Consider the following 15,292-nt stretch of genomic DNA (forward strand, 5'->3'; position numbering starts at 1 on the left):
GGGTTAGATGCTGAAGTACGGGGAATAACTGTAGTGTTCTAGCTGAAGTACGGGGAATAACTGTAGTATTCTAGCTGAAGTACGGGGAGTAACTGTAGGGTTAGATGCTGAAGTACGAGGAATAACTGTAGTGTTCCAGCTGAAGTACGGGGAATAACTGTAGTGTTCTAGCTGAAGTACGGGGAATAACTGTAGGGTTAGATGCTGAAGTATGGGGAATAACTGTAGGGTTAGATGCTGAAGTACGGGGAATAACTGTAGTATTAGTTGCTGAAGTATGAGGAATAACTGTAGTGTTCCAGCTGAAGTACGGAGAATAACTCTAGGGTTAGATGCTGAAGTACGGGGAATAACTGTAGTGTTCTAGCTGAAGTACGGGGAATAACTCTAGGGTTAGATGCTGAAGTACGGGGAATAACTGTAGTGTTCCAGCTGAAGTACGGGGAATAACCGTAGTATTAGATGCTGACCACACCACTTGCGTTAAATGTGCGAATGTTGCAAAATAAATGTACACATACATGTTTTTCAAAACATTTCATCCAAACTGGGCACTCGTCAACAAGCATCTGCGAAGCCAGGCGCCAAAATAGAACTTAGTTCTTTTTTTTTTTTTACACTTGACGTCCTTGGCGCACACAGGCGCACGGTCTAGTCAGCATGTTTGCTGAAACAAGCACACTAATGAACCTCTTCATTCTCTCGCTTGGATTCATCAACACATTTTAAAACGGCTGATCAATTGAATTTAACACCTTCTGACTGTATGACTGCGGTATCGTCTGGTTCAGCAGCAGTTGAAGGGTTAACTATATGACTGTATTCTGTCCAGGTACCGTCTGGTTCAGCAGCAGCTGAAGGGTTAACTATATGACTGTATTCTGTCCAGGTACCGTCTGGTTCAGCAGCAGTTGAAGGGTTAACTATATGACTGTATTCTGTCCAGGTACCGTCTGGTTCAGCAGCAGCTGAAGGGTTAACTATATGACTGTATTCTCCAGGTATCGTCTGGTTCAGCAGCAGGTGAAGGGTTAACTATATGACTGTATTCTCCAGGTATCGTCTGGTTCAGCAGCAGCTGAAGGGTTAACTATATGACTGTATTATCCAGGTATCGTCTGGTTCAGCAGCAGGTGAAGGGTTAACTATATGACTGTATTCTCCAGGTACCGTCTGGTTCAGCAGCAGCTGAAGGGTTAACTATATGACTGTATTATCCAGGTATCGTCTGGCCCAGCAGCAGGTGAAGGGTTAACTATATGACTGTATTCTCCAGGTATCGTCTGGTTCAGCAGCAGCTGAAGGATTAACTATATGACTGTATTATCCAGGTATCGTCTGGTTCAGCAGCAGGTGAAGGGTTAACTATATGACTGTATTCTCCAGGTATCGTCTGGCCCAGCAGCAGTTAAAAGAGATGAAGAAAAGAGGTTTAAGGGAAGCCACCCAGCTCTATCATGTCTCACAGAGCCCTGTCCACGACACTCTGCTGGAGGAATCCCACACCGCCACAGCCACCCCTACCCAGCCAGGGTTTACCCTCCCTGGGCTCAGTCCCAACCCCAGCCCCATGAACCTCCAGGAAGACGATTCTAATCTGAGCCGGTTTCGTATCACCGCCCCCTTCCCCGAGCCCAGGGTCCCACAGCGCAGCTCGGTTACTCTGCCAGACAGACTGAGCCCCAGGGTGGAGCTTGTCCTGGGGCCTCCCGTGGCCGGATACATGAGAGAAGGTGGTGGAGGAGGTGGCGGGAGCTCCAAACGACGAGACCGCACGGCAGACTGGGTGGAGATGGTGGAGAGGACTGGGTTAGGAGGGATGGGAGGAGGAGGCGTTCCCTCCAACTCGTACCAGAAAAACCCAAACTGCAGACGGACATCCAGCTTTCACGACACCAAGCCCCCACCTCCCCCAGCAGCCCCATGTCGCCCCCACAGGGAGAGGAGTCAGACCCAGGTAATAACCAATAACAACCAGGAAGGTAATAACCAATAATAACCAGGAAGGTAATAACCAATAACAACCTGGAAGGTAATAACCAATAACAACCAGGAAGGTAATAACCAATAACAACCAGGAAGGTAATAACCAATAACAACCAGGAAGGTAATAACCAATAACAACCAGGAAGGTAATAACCAATAACAACCAGGAAGGTAATAACCAATAACAACCAGGAAGGTAATAACCAATAATAACCTGGACCACAATGGAAATAAGTCAGTAGGCTTTGTTTTTATTCCTTGATAATATTTAATGTATATATTGTTGTACTCAAATGACAGTGTACATATGCACAATGAATGATTAATTCAGCCATTCATCTATTCATTCATTCAGGTGGGTCCCCGCACCAGGACCCTCCCCGAGGGCAGCTGTAGGACCCGAGGAACCTTGGGGAACCAGACCCAGAACCCGGCCTACCCCCCCTATCCCATCCCAGAGCAGAGCACCCCTGACTGGGCCAGGCCCAAACCGCGACCCCCTTGGCCTGGGGACGACAGGAGAAGACCCTGGGTGGAGACTGGATGTCCTCCATGTTTCAGTAACAAACCCAAACACGCTGAAAACAACAACACTTACTTGATCTCTGATCCTAAACACACAGAGACCAACACTACAACGGCGGCCATGTTAGGATCTGAGCTGCTTAGCAACCCTGAACTCACCCTGGAGAGGGAGAGGCGGAGGACTGGTGATAGAAGAGAAGGAGGTGAAGAGAGAGGAGAGAGAGGTGGGACTTCAGGTATAGGTGGACCAGGATTAGGACCAGGGGTGGGGTCTCGTGGCTGCCCTGCTTACCTCACCCCGGACCGGGCGGAGCGGGCAGAACATAACTGGAACCGTCGAGGCCCTTCCCCGATTCAGAGAAATATCCTGGCCAGGAAGCTGAGAGAGGCTCAGTCCTGCAACACCGCCTCCGACCAGCAGGGGCACCATAACCAACAGCAGCAGAGGCAGCGCAGCTCCACATTTAGCGTGTCTGCCAGTGAACAAAGGAAGGGGAGGTGCAGGTCTCTTCCTTTGTCTGGAGACTCCCCCTATGGACTGACTGAGGCAGAGCAATGCATGCTGGATCTAGATATGACCTCGCTATACCTGGGAGAGGATGAGTTTTGACCTGTACACACCAAGAGGGGAGGAGAGGGTTAACGGACAATGAAGACAGGAAAGAAAAGCAGGGGTGGAGAGGAGGAGAGGAGGAAGAGAGGAGAGGAGGACCTGTCTTGTTGTCTAGAAGGTGCCCAGGGGAGGAAGAGAGGAGAGGAGGACCTGTCTTGTTGTCTAGAAGGTGCCCAGGGGAGGAAGAGAGGAGAGGAGGACCTGTCTTGTTGCCTAGAAGGTGCCCAGAAGAAGAGGAGAGGAGAGGAGAGGAGAGGAGAGGAGAGGAGAAAGTTGTAAAGACATGACTGAGCCTTGTTTTTTTGTTACTCTTTTACTGAAAACCCTTTGGGTAACGCTTGACACCAGCATCATAACACGTTATGACACAGTTATAACCATGTCACAATATGTCATAACAGCTGACATAACTTATAACTGATCATAATATGGTCATAACAGTGTCATCAAATCAAACTGTATTTGTCACATATACCTTACCGTGAAATGCTTACTTACAAGCCCTTAGCCAACAATGCAGATATAAGAAAAATAAGAGTGAAGAAAATATTTACTAAATAAACGAAAGTAAAAAATAAAATAATAATACTTTTCTAAAAAGTAACAATAAAATAACAATAACGAGTCTATATACAGGGGGTACCGGTATCGAGTCAATGTGGAGGCTATATACAGGGGGTACCGGTATCGAGTCAATGTGGAGGCTATATACAGGGGGTACCGGTATCGAGTCAATGTGGAGGCTATATACAGGGGGTACCGGTATCGAGTCAATGTGGAGACTATATACAGGGGGTACCGGTATCGAGTCAATGTGGAGGCTATATACAGGGGGTACCGGTATCGAGTCAATGTGGAGGCTATATACAGGGGGTACCGGTATCGAGTCAATGTGGAGGCTATATACAGGGGTACCGGTATCGAGTCAATGTGGAGGCTATATACAGGGGGTACCGGTATCGAGTCAATGTGGAGGCTATATACAGGGGGTACCGGTATCGAGTCAATGTGGAGGCTATATACAGGGGGTACCGGTATCGAGTCAATGTGGAGGCTATATACAGGGGGTACCGGTATCGAGTCAATGTGGAGGCTATATACAGGGGGTACCGGTATCGAGTCAATGTGGAGACTATATACAGGGGGTACCGGTATCGAGTCAATGTGGAGGCTATATACAGGGGGTACCGGTATCGAGTCAATGTGGAGGCTATATACAGGGGGTACCGGTATCGAGTCAATGTGGAGGCTATATACAGGGGGTACCGGTATCGAGTCAATGTGGAGGCTATATACAGGGGGTACCGGTACAGAGTCAATGTGGAGGCTATATACAGGGGGTACCGGTACAGAGTCAATGTGGAGGCTATATACAGGGGGTACCGGTACAGAGTCAATGTGCGGGAGTACAGGTTAGTCGAGGTACTTTAAAGTACTACTTAAGTAGTTTTTTGGGGTATCTGTACTTTACTTTTTATATTTTTGACAACTTTTACTTTGACTTCACTACATTCCTAAAAAAAAATTTAAAAGTACTTTTTATACCCAAAAAGTACAAAAAGTACTTTTTATACCCAAAAAGTACTCGTTATATTTTGAATGCCTAGCAGGACAGGAAATTGGTCCAATTCACGCACATATCAAACACGTGGTCATCCCTACTGCCTCTGATTTGGCGGACTCACTAAACACAAATGTATCTTTCGTAAATTATGTCTGAGTGTTGGAGCCCCTGGCTATCTGTGAATTTAAAAAAAGACAAGAAAATGGTGCCATCTACTTTCCTTAATATAAGGAATTTGAAAAGATTTTTACTTTTGCATACTTAAGTAAATTTGAGCAATTATATTTACTTTTGATACTCAAGTATATTTACAACCAAATACTTTTGGACTTTTACTCAAGTAGTATTTTACTGGGTGACTTTCAATTTTACTTGAGTAACTTTCTATTAAGGTATGTATGACAATTGGTTACGTTTTCCACCAATGTGTACATGTAGGTAAAGTGACTATGCATAGATAATAAACAGCGAGTAGCAGCAGTGTAAAAAAAGGGGGGGGTTAATGCAAATAGTCTGGGTGGCCATTTTGATTAGCTGTTCAGCAGTCTTATGGCTTGGGGGAAGAAGCTGTTAAGAAGCCTTTTGGACCTAGACTTGGTGCTCCGGTACCGCTTGCCATGCGGTAGCAGAGAGAACAATCTATGACTAAGGTGGCTGGAGTCTTTGGCAATTTTTAGGGCCTTCCTCTGACACCGCCTGGTATAGAGGTCCTGGATGTCAGGAAGCTTGGCCCCAGTGATGTACTGGGCCGTACGCACTACCCTCTGTAGTGCCTTGCGATCGGAGGTTGAGCAGTTGCCATGAATGTTTCATGTGTTTCTACCTGTCCCCAAATTAATATAGTTGGTTCAGAGTTTGTTTTGATATTTCAACTTGAGTGTCCTGATGGCGTCTGGTGCTGATGGACAAAATCAACATGCGTGTGATGGCGCACACGGTGATGCACCAGTCAGGATGCTCTCGATGGTGCAGCTGTGGACCCTTTTGAGAATCTGAGGACCCATGACAAATCTTTTCAGTCTCCTGAGGGGGAATAGGTTTTGTCGTGCCCTCTTCATGACTGTCTTGGTGTAGACCATGTTAGTTTGTTGGTGATGTGGACACCAAGGAACTTAAAGCTCTTAACCTGCTTCCACTACAGCCCTGTCGATGAGAATGGGGGCGTTCTCAGACCTCCTTTTCCTGTAGTCCACGATCAGCTCCTTTGTCTTGATCATGTTGAGGGAGAGATTTTTGTCCTGGTACCACATTGGCCAGGTCTCTGACCTCCTCCCTATAGGCTGTCTCATCGTTGTCGGTGATCAGGCCTACCACTGTTGTGTCATCGGCAAATTGAATGATGATGTTGTAGTCGTGCCTGGCCGTGCAGTCATGAGTGAACAGGGAGTACAGGAGGGGACTGAGCACGCACCACTGAGGGGCCCCTGTGTTGAGGATCAGCCTGGCCGGTGTGTTGTTACCTCCCTTTACCACCTGGGGGCGGCCCGTCAGGAAGTCCAGGATCCAGTTGCAGAGGGAGGTGTTGAGTCCCAGGGTCCTTAGTTTAGTGATGAGCTTTGAGGGCACTAAGGTGTTGAACGCTGAGCTGTAGTCAATGAATAGCTTTCTCACGTAGGTGTTCCTTTTGTCCAGGTGGGAAAGGGCAGTGTGGAGTGCGATTGAGATTGCTTCATCTGTGGATCTGTTTGGGCGGTATGCAAATTGGAGTGGGTCTAGGGTTTCTGGGATAATGGTGTTGATGTGAGCCATGACCAGCCTTTCAAAGCACTTCATGGCTTCAGGACTGAGTGCTACGGGTTGGTAAACATTTAGGCAGGTTACCTTGTGAATGTTGACCTGTTTAAAGGTCTTAATCACATCGGCTATGGAGAGCGTGATCACACACTCATTCGGAATAGCTGGTGCTCTCATGCATGCTTCAGTGTTGCTTGCCTTGAAGCGCGCATAGAAGTAATTTAGCTCATTTGGTAGGCTCGTGTCACTGGGCAGCTCGCGACTGGGCTTCCATTTGTAGTCCGTAATAGTTTGCAAGCCCTGCCACATCCAACAAGTGTCGGAACCGGTGTAGTAGGATTCAATCTTAGTCCTGTATTGATTTTTTTCCTGTTTGATGGTTCGTCGGTGGGCAAAGCAGGATTTCTTATAAGCGCCTGGGTTAGAGTCCCGCTCCTTGAAAGCAGCAGCTCTACCCTTTATCTTAGTGTGGATGTTGCCTGTGGCATCTGGTTGGGGTATGTACGTACGGTCACTGTGGGGACGATGTCATCAATGCACTTATTGATGAAGCCGGTGACTGATGTGGTTTACTCCTCGATGCCATTGGATGAATCCCGGAACATATTCCAATCTGTGATAGCAAAACAGTCCTGTAGCTTAGCATCTGCATCATCTGATCACTTCTGTATTGAGCGAGTCACTGGTGCTTCCTGTTTGAGTTTTTGCTTATTAACAGAAATCAGGTGGATAGAATTATGGTCAGATTTGCCAAATGGAGGGCGAGGGAGAGCTTTGTACGCATCTCTGTGTGTAGAGTAAAGGTGGTCTAGAGTTTTCTTCTTTTTTTATCCTCTGGTTGCACATGTAACATGTTGGTAGAAATGAGGTGAAGCGGTTTTAAGTTTCCCTGCATTAAAATCACCAGTCACTAGGAGCGCCGCTTCTGGATGAGCATTTTCTTGTTTGCTTATGGCCTTTTACAGCTCGTTGAGTGTGGTCTTAGTGCCAGCATCGATTTGTGGTGGTAAATAGACAGCTACGAAAAATCTAGATGAAAACTCTCTTGGTAAATAATATGGTCTACAGCTTATCATGAGGTACTCTACCTCAGGCGAGCAAAATCTCAAGACTTCCTTAATATTTGATTTTGTGCACCAGCTCTTATTGACAAATAGACACAGACCACCACCCTTTGTCTTACCAGAGGCTGCTGTTTGTTATCCCCATATCGTCGTTCAGCCACGACTCAGTGAAACATAAGATGTTACAGTTTTTAATGTCCGGTTGGTAGGATAGTCTCGAACGGAGCTCATCCAGTTTATTCTTCAATGATTCCACGTTGGTTGGTTACCCACTCGCCAACAAATTCTCACAAGGCTCCCGGATCTGCGTCCCCTGTATCGGCGAACGACGGGGATTTGGGCCTGGTCCTGTATCGGCAGTAAATCCTTTGCGTCACACCTGTTATTTTATGGCTGGTTATGACACCTACATAAGTGTCAAAACCCACATTTATTCAAATGAGTTTTGTTTGAAAGTTTGTTTCTTAAAATCCTTTGTTGCAATGAATAATTTTTTTGTCATATTTTAAATAACTTGCAGAAAATACAATTTATGACATTGTGATGAACCATTACGACCATCCTTTGTCACTTTGCTTGGACTAAGAAAATACACTTTCTACAACGGGTTGGTCAAAACAAGCATTTTTATTGGTTGAGACGCGTTCTAAGCCATACCTGTTTAGCACAGGTAAGCATATGACGCAGAAATGGGCATCTTGTTTTCTGTTCCATCTGACAAATCCCTGTGCATCCACTGTCCCATCAGCCAATTCATTAAATTCATTATCTCCCCTTGCTTCTAGCCTACATTTGGTTTGCAACAACGGGGGTTTGTAAAAACGTTGCTGTCTGTCTCTAGACAATAAAAAAATAAAAAATATCTATATTGAAATTCGATCTCCACTGTCCTATTGAGAATTAACGTGTCTGGACAAGACTAAAAAATAATAATTCTCAGACAGTAAAAAAATCATGAATCAGCATAATTTTTATGGATATACTCTATACAAACGACATGAAATGCAGCTAGTTTGCTGTCTTACCAGCTTCAGTTTGAAGCGATTTGTGTTAGCTGTGAAGTTGGCTAGCAAGCAAGGGATAAGAGCTGGCAACGGAACATTTAGAATGAACGACTGGGTCGCGTCCATAGATACAGAACAAAGACTAACGACTGGGTCGCGTCCATAGATACAGAACAAAGACTAACGACTGGGTCGCGTCCATAGATACAGAACAAAGACTAACGACTGGGTCGCGTCCATAGATACAGAACAAAGACTAACGACTGGGTCGAGTCCATAGATACAGAACAAAGACTAACGACTGGGTCGCGTCCATAGATACAGAACAAAGACTAACGACTGGGTCGCGTCCATAGATACAGAACAAAGACTAACGACTGGGTCGCGTCCATAGATACAGAACAAAGACTAACGACTGGGTCGCGTCCATAGATACAGAACAAAGACTAAGTCCTGCTGCTGAAATCTGTTCCTACATTCTTCAGTCACATAGAGGGAGTCTTGTCCTGCTCCTACATTCATCAGTCACATAGAGGGAGTCTTGTCCTGCTCCTACAGTCATCAGTCACATAGAGGGAGTCTTGTCCTGTTCCTACAGTCATCAGTCACATAGAGGGAGTCTTGTCCTGCTCCTACAGTCATCAGTCACATAGAGGGAGTCTTGTCCTGCTCCTACAGTCATCAGTCACATAGAGGGAGTCTTGTCCTGCTCCTACAGTCATCAGTCACATAGAGGGAGTCTTGTCCTGCTCCTACAGTCATCAGTCACATAGAGGGAGTCTTGTCCTGCTCCTACAGTCATCAGTCACATAGAGGGAGTCTTGTCCTGTTCCTACAGTCATCAGTCACATAGAGGGAGTCTTGTCCTGTTCCTACAGTCATCAGTCACATAGAGGGAGTCTTGTCCTGCTCCTACAGTCATCAGTCACATAGAGGGAGTCTTGTCCTGTTCCTACAGTCATCAGTCACATAGAGGGAGTCTTGTCCTGTTCCTACAGTCATCAGTCACATAGAGGGAGTCTTGTCCTGTTCCTACAGTCATCAGTCACATAGAGGGAGTCTTGTCCTGCTCCTACAGTCATCAGTCACATAGAGGGAGTCTTGTCCTGTTCCTACAGTCATCAGTCACATAGAGGGAGTCTTGTCCTGCTCCTACAGTCATCAGTCACATAGAGGGAGTCTTGTCCTGCTCCTACAGTCATCAGTCACATAGAGGGAGTCTTGTCCTGCTGCTATAGTCATCAGTCACATAGAGGGAGTCTTGTCCTGTTCCTACATTCATCAGTCACATAGAGGGAGTCTTGTCCTGTTCCTACAGTCATCAGTCACATAGAGGGAGTCTTGTCCTGTTCCTACAGTCATCAGCAACAGAGCACTGGGGTAGGTGCATGTCTGACATCAATGTGTGAGCAAATATACAATGATAATTTAATATGGTTCATTTCAGAACATGTTATATAACATAAACATACTGTTGACATGTAGGCCATGGTGTAATGGAATGTTTTGCCTCGTGTGGTAGGTTTTGTGGGCTTTGACACTTATGTAGGTGTCATAACCAGCCATAAAACAACTTTGGTTGTGGGGTTTTGACACTTATGTAGGTGTCATAACCAGCCATGAAATAATGCAATGTGTGTCACAACAGGTCTAAATGTGTGTCATGGCAAGTTAGGAGCGCCAGGTTGGGCCAGTAACCGAAAGGTTGCTAGATGGAATCCCCCGAGCTGACAAGGTAAAAATCTGTCGTTCTGCCCCTGAGAACAAGGCAGTTAACCCACTGTTCCTAGGCCGTCATTGTAATTTGTTCTTAACTGACTTGCCTGGTTAAATAAATAAAAAATAAAAATGTAATCTTTTATGACATACGTATTATGATGCTGGGAGTAAAATGTCACCACCATTTGGATATCAGAGCGATGATGTCAGTCACACCAGATTGTCTCTGTCTGTCTGTAACACTGAGCTTCTCAAAGGCATTCATTCCTACAGGACTGCTACAATTTTGTACAAATAATGTTACCGTCCTCCTTCTGTGACACTGTGAGCTTCTCAGATAGATGCAATTTTTTGGGGTTTTAAATGACAAGAACTGTTACCACATGACATGATGGACACATGTTAGAATGTTACCAAATACTGTTACATGTTCTGCCAAAGGTCAATCAAAGCTGTTCTCTTTTTCAGCCCCTACTGTCTGTTTCTGTTTCATCCTGTCAGTTTCATCCTGTCTGTTTCTGTTTCATCCTGTCTGTTTCATCCTGTCTGTTTCTGTTTCATCCTGTCTGTTTCTGTTTCATCCTGTCTGTTCCATCCTGTCTGTTTCTGTTTCATCCTGTCTGTTCCATCCTGTCTGTTTCTGTTTCATCCTGTCTTTCTGTTTCATCCTGTCTGTTTCATCCTGTCTGTTTCTGTTCCATCCTGTCTGTTTCTGTTTCATCCTGTCTGTTCCATCCTGTCTGTTTCTGTTTCATCCTGTCTTTCTGTTTCATCCTGTCTTTCTGTTTCATCCTGTCTGTCTGTTTCATCCTGTCTGTCTGTTTCATCCCGTCTGTCTGTTTCATCCTGTCTGTCTGTTTCATCCTGTCTGTCTGTTTCATCCTGTCTGTTTCATGGGATGCCAACATATCACTACTGTCCTACACTGTGGAGTGTGTCCTGTCTTCTATTAGATGTATTACATTTGATTGATGTGTTTGTGTTGCTCATTAGTGTTATGAGAGATTGATGTGAATGTGTTGCTCATTAGTGTTATGAGAGATTGATGTGTTTGTTGCTCATTAGTGTTATGAGAGATTGATGTGAATGTGTTGCTCATTAGTGTTGAGAGATTGATGTGAATGTGTTGCTCATTAGTGTTGAGAGATTGATGTGAATGTGTTGCTCATTAGTGTTATGAGAGATTGATGTGAATGTGTTGCTCATTAGTGTTATGAGAGATTGATGTGTTTGTTGCTCATTAGTGTTGAGAGATTGATGTGAATGTGTTGCTCATTAGTGTTATGAGAGATTGATGTGTTTGTGTTGCTCATTAGTGTTATGAGAGATTGATGTGTTTGTGTTGCTCATTAGTGTTATGAGAGATTGATGTGTTTGTGTTGCTCATTAGTGTTATGAGAGATTGATGTGTTTGTGTTGCTCATTAGTGTTATGAGAGATTGATGTGTTTGTGTTGCTCATTAGTGTTATGAGAGATTGATGTGTTTGTTGCTCATTAGTGTTGAGAGATTGATGTGAATGTGTTGCTCATTAGTGTTATGAGAGATTGATGTGTTTGTTGCTCATTAGTGTTATGAGAGATTGATGTGTTTGTTGCTCATTAGTGTTATGAGAGATTGATGTGTTTGTGTTGCTCATTAGTGTTATGAGAGATTGATGTGAATGTTGCTCATTAGTGTTACGAGAGATTGATGTGTTTGTTGCTCATTAGTGTTATGAGAGATTGATGTGTTTGTTGCTCATTAGTGTTATGAGAGATTGATGTGTTTGTGTTGCTCATTAGTGTTATGAGAGATTGATGTGTTTGTTGCTCATTAGTGTTGAGAGATTGATGTGAATGTGTTGCTCATTAGTGTTATGAGAGATTGATGTGTTTGTTGCTCATTAGTGTTATGAGAGATTGATGTGTTTGTGTTGCTCATTAGTGTTATGAGAGATTGATGTGTTTGTTGCTCATTAGTGTTATGAGAGATTGATGTGTTTGTTGCTCATTAGTGTTGAGAGATTGATGTGAATGTGTTGCTCATTAGTGTTATGAGAGATTGATGTGAATGTGTTGCTCATTAGTGTTATGAGAGATTGATGTGTTTGTTGCTCATTAGTGTTATGAGAGATTGATGTGTTTGTTGCTCATTAGTGTTATGAGAGATTGATGTGAATGTGTTGCTCATTAGTGTTATGAGAGATTGATGTGTTTGTTGCTCATTAGTGTTATGAGAGATTGATGTGTTTGTTGCTCATTAGTGTTATGAGAGATTGATGTGTTTGTGTTGCTCATTAGTGTTATGAGAGATTGATGTGTTTGTGTTGCTCATTAGTGTTATGAGAGATTGATGTGTTTGTGTTGCTCATTAGTGTTATGAGAGATTGATGTGTTTGTGTTGCTCATTAGTGTTATGAGAGATTGATGTGTTTGTGTTGCTCATTAGTGTTATGAGAGATTGATGTGTATTCTAAGCTTTTACCCAAAGAACTTTCACTTCACACCTTTTTACAAGCTGGAGGCTTGCGTTTTCATATTTTATAAGTGTATTTTCTACGTACTGCTTAATTTGCTTTTGTATACAACACAGACCTGTACTACTATGTAGAATACTGTTTCTACTACCGTATTAGTGTTTTTGTGATTTATTACAATTCAGGATGATCAACTATAAACATCAGGGAGCCGTGTTTAGTTTAGAATGCTGGTTTATTATTGTATAAATAACATTTTAGTTCCTATGATAAACGTCTGAACTACCATTCCCCTGCTGTGAGCTTAATGTGTCAACTATACCGTGAAACTTTAAAGAAATTAAAGTGTTTTTAACTTTCAATATATTTACAAAGGAACTGGGAAAAAGATGGGGGGAAAACAACCACTAGATTGTAACTTTACATAGTAAAGTCAAGTTGAGGGGCTTGCTGTAGTTCTTAAATGTTTTTGTGGTCGTGGAAGAAATGTTCTGATTTTAGATTTGAATGGTAGAAATAAATAAAAAGTTGTGGAAGATTTTTCATACTCTTAAGTGTTTGTCTAACCTGTTGGGGAAAGTGGTCAAAATGGCAGTTTTCAAAAAGTCTGGAAGAAAAGCAGTTGGTTCGGTTCCTCAAAACGTCATTCTTGATCGGTAAAAGTTATTCTTTGTTCTGATTTTGAGATTTTAGTAGCAGAGAAGGAGAGGAGGATTTCATACCCTCTAACACGTCTAACCTGTTGGGAAAGTGGACCAAGCTGATTTGTGTCAAAAGCCACAATGGCCTGAAAAGTTGACACTCAGACTGACAGTTGACTCATTTTGTAACAGTTGACAATAGCCACAGAAAGAGTGGAGCCCCTCTCAATATTAGGCTGCATTACATTGAACGGAAAACCAAAATAATCAAATATTTGTATAACGTGAAGCTTTTTAAAACATCAAAAAGACATATCAGCTTACCTTAATTTATAAAGACAGATATAGCAGCCTACCTTAATTTCACCAGTTTTTCATCCGTTGCGAGTCAAGGAAGGTCTGTGGTCAGTGTATTTCCAATATCATGCCTTGTTTTATCAGTGTGATCCAGTCAACCCGGCTCCACGTGGTCGGTCCCCTGAAATCCCAAATTTAAGATCAGTTTGTCTTGTTTTGTCTTGTTTCCCCCCCCCCCTGGTGGTCAAGGTAGGGAGTTGTGGTACGGATGAGCTGATCCTGGATCTGTGCCTCTGCCTACCACCTGTGTGTCTATGATCCATCCTCAGTGGATGGATGCGTGGCCGTTGTCCCAAATGGCAGCCTATTGCCCATGCAGTGCACTACATTTGACCAAGGGCCCATAGTGCACTATACAGGGAACAGAGTGCTATTTGGAACTCGTCGGTGTTTGATGCACCATTCTTTGCCTCTCTTCTTGCTGGTCCTGGGAAGAAGAAAAAAAACATGTATCTGCAACATTGTACATCATCGGATTCCTACGTCTGAAATGGCATGTGTTGTTTTTAGATAATCACAAAACGTACCTGATGAGTTAACTTAAAAAGTTGTAATTTGTTCCCCATGAAGAGTTGGTGCAGTGCAATTAATTCCAGATGTTTCTCAGAAGCCTTACCATTTGCAACGGGACATTTTTTTGTGAAAGATTGGCGCGCAAAGTTATTGGCATATTCATTGTATTAAAGTGAATATAAGTTTTGTACATGAAGTAGAATTAAACAAGGCTATTTATTTGGACTGAGCAGCAGACAGTGCAGTGAGAGGCATAGCCACTGGAATACATCTCTGCTAATACTGGCCTATTAAAAAGGCCCAATGCACTACTTTTCAGGGTGTGCTGCAGCACGCTCAGCACACCAACCTGTTATGGAAAGGGGGGACTACAGCAGGAGAGAGGAGCATTGCAGACTGAACACTGTTCACTCAAAAGCACTGCAGAATTCGATTTTTAATACACGTTTCTCCAAACGTCAAATTTTGAAGTTAATAGTTAGGGTTACAGTTTTTTTTGCGATCGCTTACACTCCTGTTGCGGGAATTTGGCTCGTTGTGTCAATGTAACACACAAGCTAAATAAGACAACACTCGGGGATAAACATCTCAATCTGTCAAAATGAAACTCTGCAATCAAAACTTCACAATCCTTTTTCAAAATGTAATTTCTTGGCACAAAAATGACACACGCAGCATTTGAATTACTCTTTCAAAGCAGCTTCACACTGATAAAACAAGGCATGATATCGGAAATACACTGACCACAGACCTTCCTTGACTCGCAACGGATGAAACACTGGTGAAATGAAGGTAGGCTGCTATATCTGTCTTTATAAATTAAGGTAGGCTGCTTTATCAGTCTTTATAAATTAAGGTAGGCTGCTTTATCAGTCTTTATAAATTAAGGTAGGCTGCTATATCTATTAAGGTAGGCTGCTATATCTGTCTTTATAAATTAAGGTAGGCTGCTATATCTGTCTTTATAAATTAAGGTAGGCTGCTATATCTGTCTTTATAAATTAAGGTAGGCTGCTATATCTGTCTTTATAAATTAAGGTAGGCTGCTATATACAAAATACTGACCGCTTTAGTACATTGTATACCTTTTTAATTATGTCAGACAAGCTTCTGTG

General features: G+C 43.4%; 1 protein-coding gene across 1 annotated transcript in view; it reads left to right on the plus strand.

The window, feature by feature from the left end:
• thsd1 (thrombospondin, type I, domain containing 1) overlaps positions 1 to 3,354 on the plus strand; it is a 51,714-nt gene extending 48,360 nt beyond the window's left edge. Inside the window, exons 10-11 of the mRNA XM_029770398.1 lie at positions 1,387 to 1,957; positions 2,342 to 3,354. Coding sequence (XP_029626258.1) covers positions 1,387 to 1,957; positions 2,342 to 3,121 — 1,351 coding nt within the window. The 3' untranslated portion in view covers positions 3,122 to 3,354. The remainder of the gene's footprint in view (positions 1 to 1,386; positions 1,958 to 2,341) is intronic.
• The last annotated feature ends 11,938 nt before the right edge of the window (positions 3,355 to 15,292 follow it).

Source organism: Salmo trutta, chromosome 12 (genome assembly GCF_901001165.1).
Source record: "Salmo trutta chromosome 12, fSalTru1.1, whole genome shotgun sequence".
NCBI lineage: Eukaryota > Metazoa > Chordata > Actinopteri > Salmoniformes > Salmonidae > Salmo > Salmo trutta.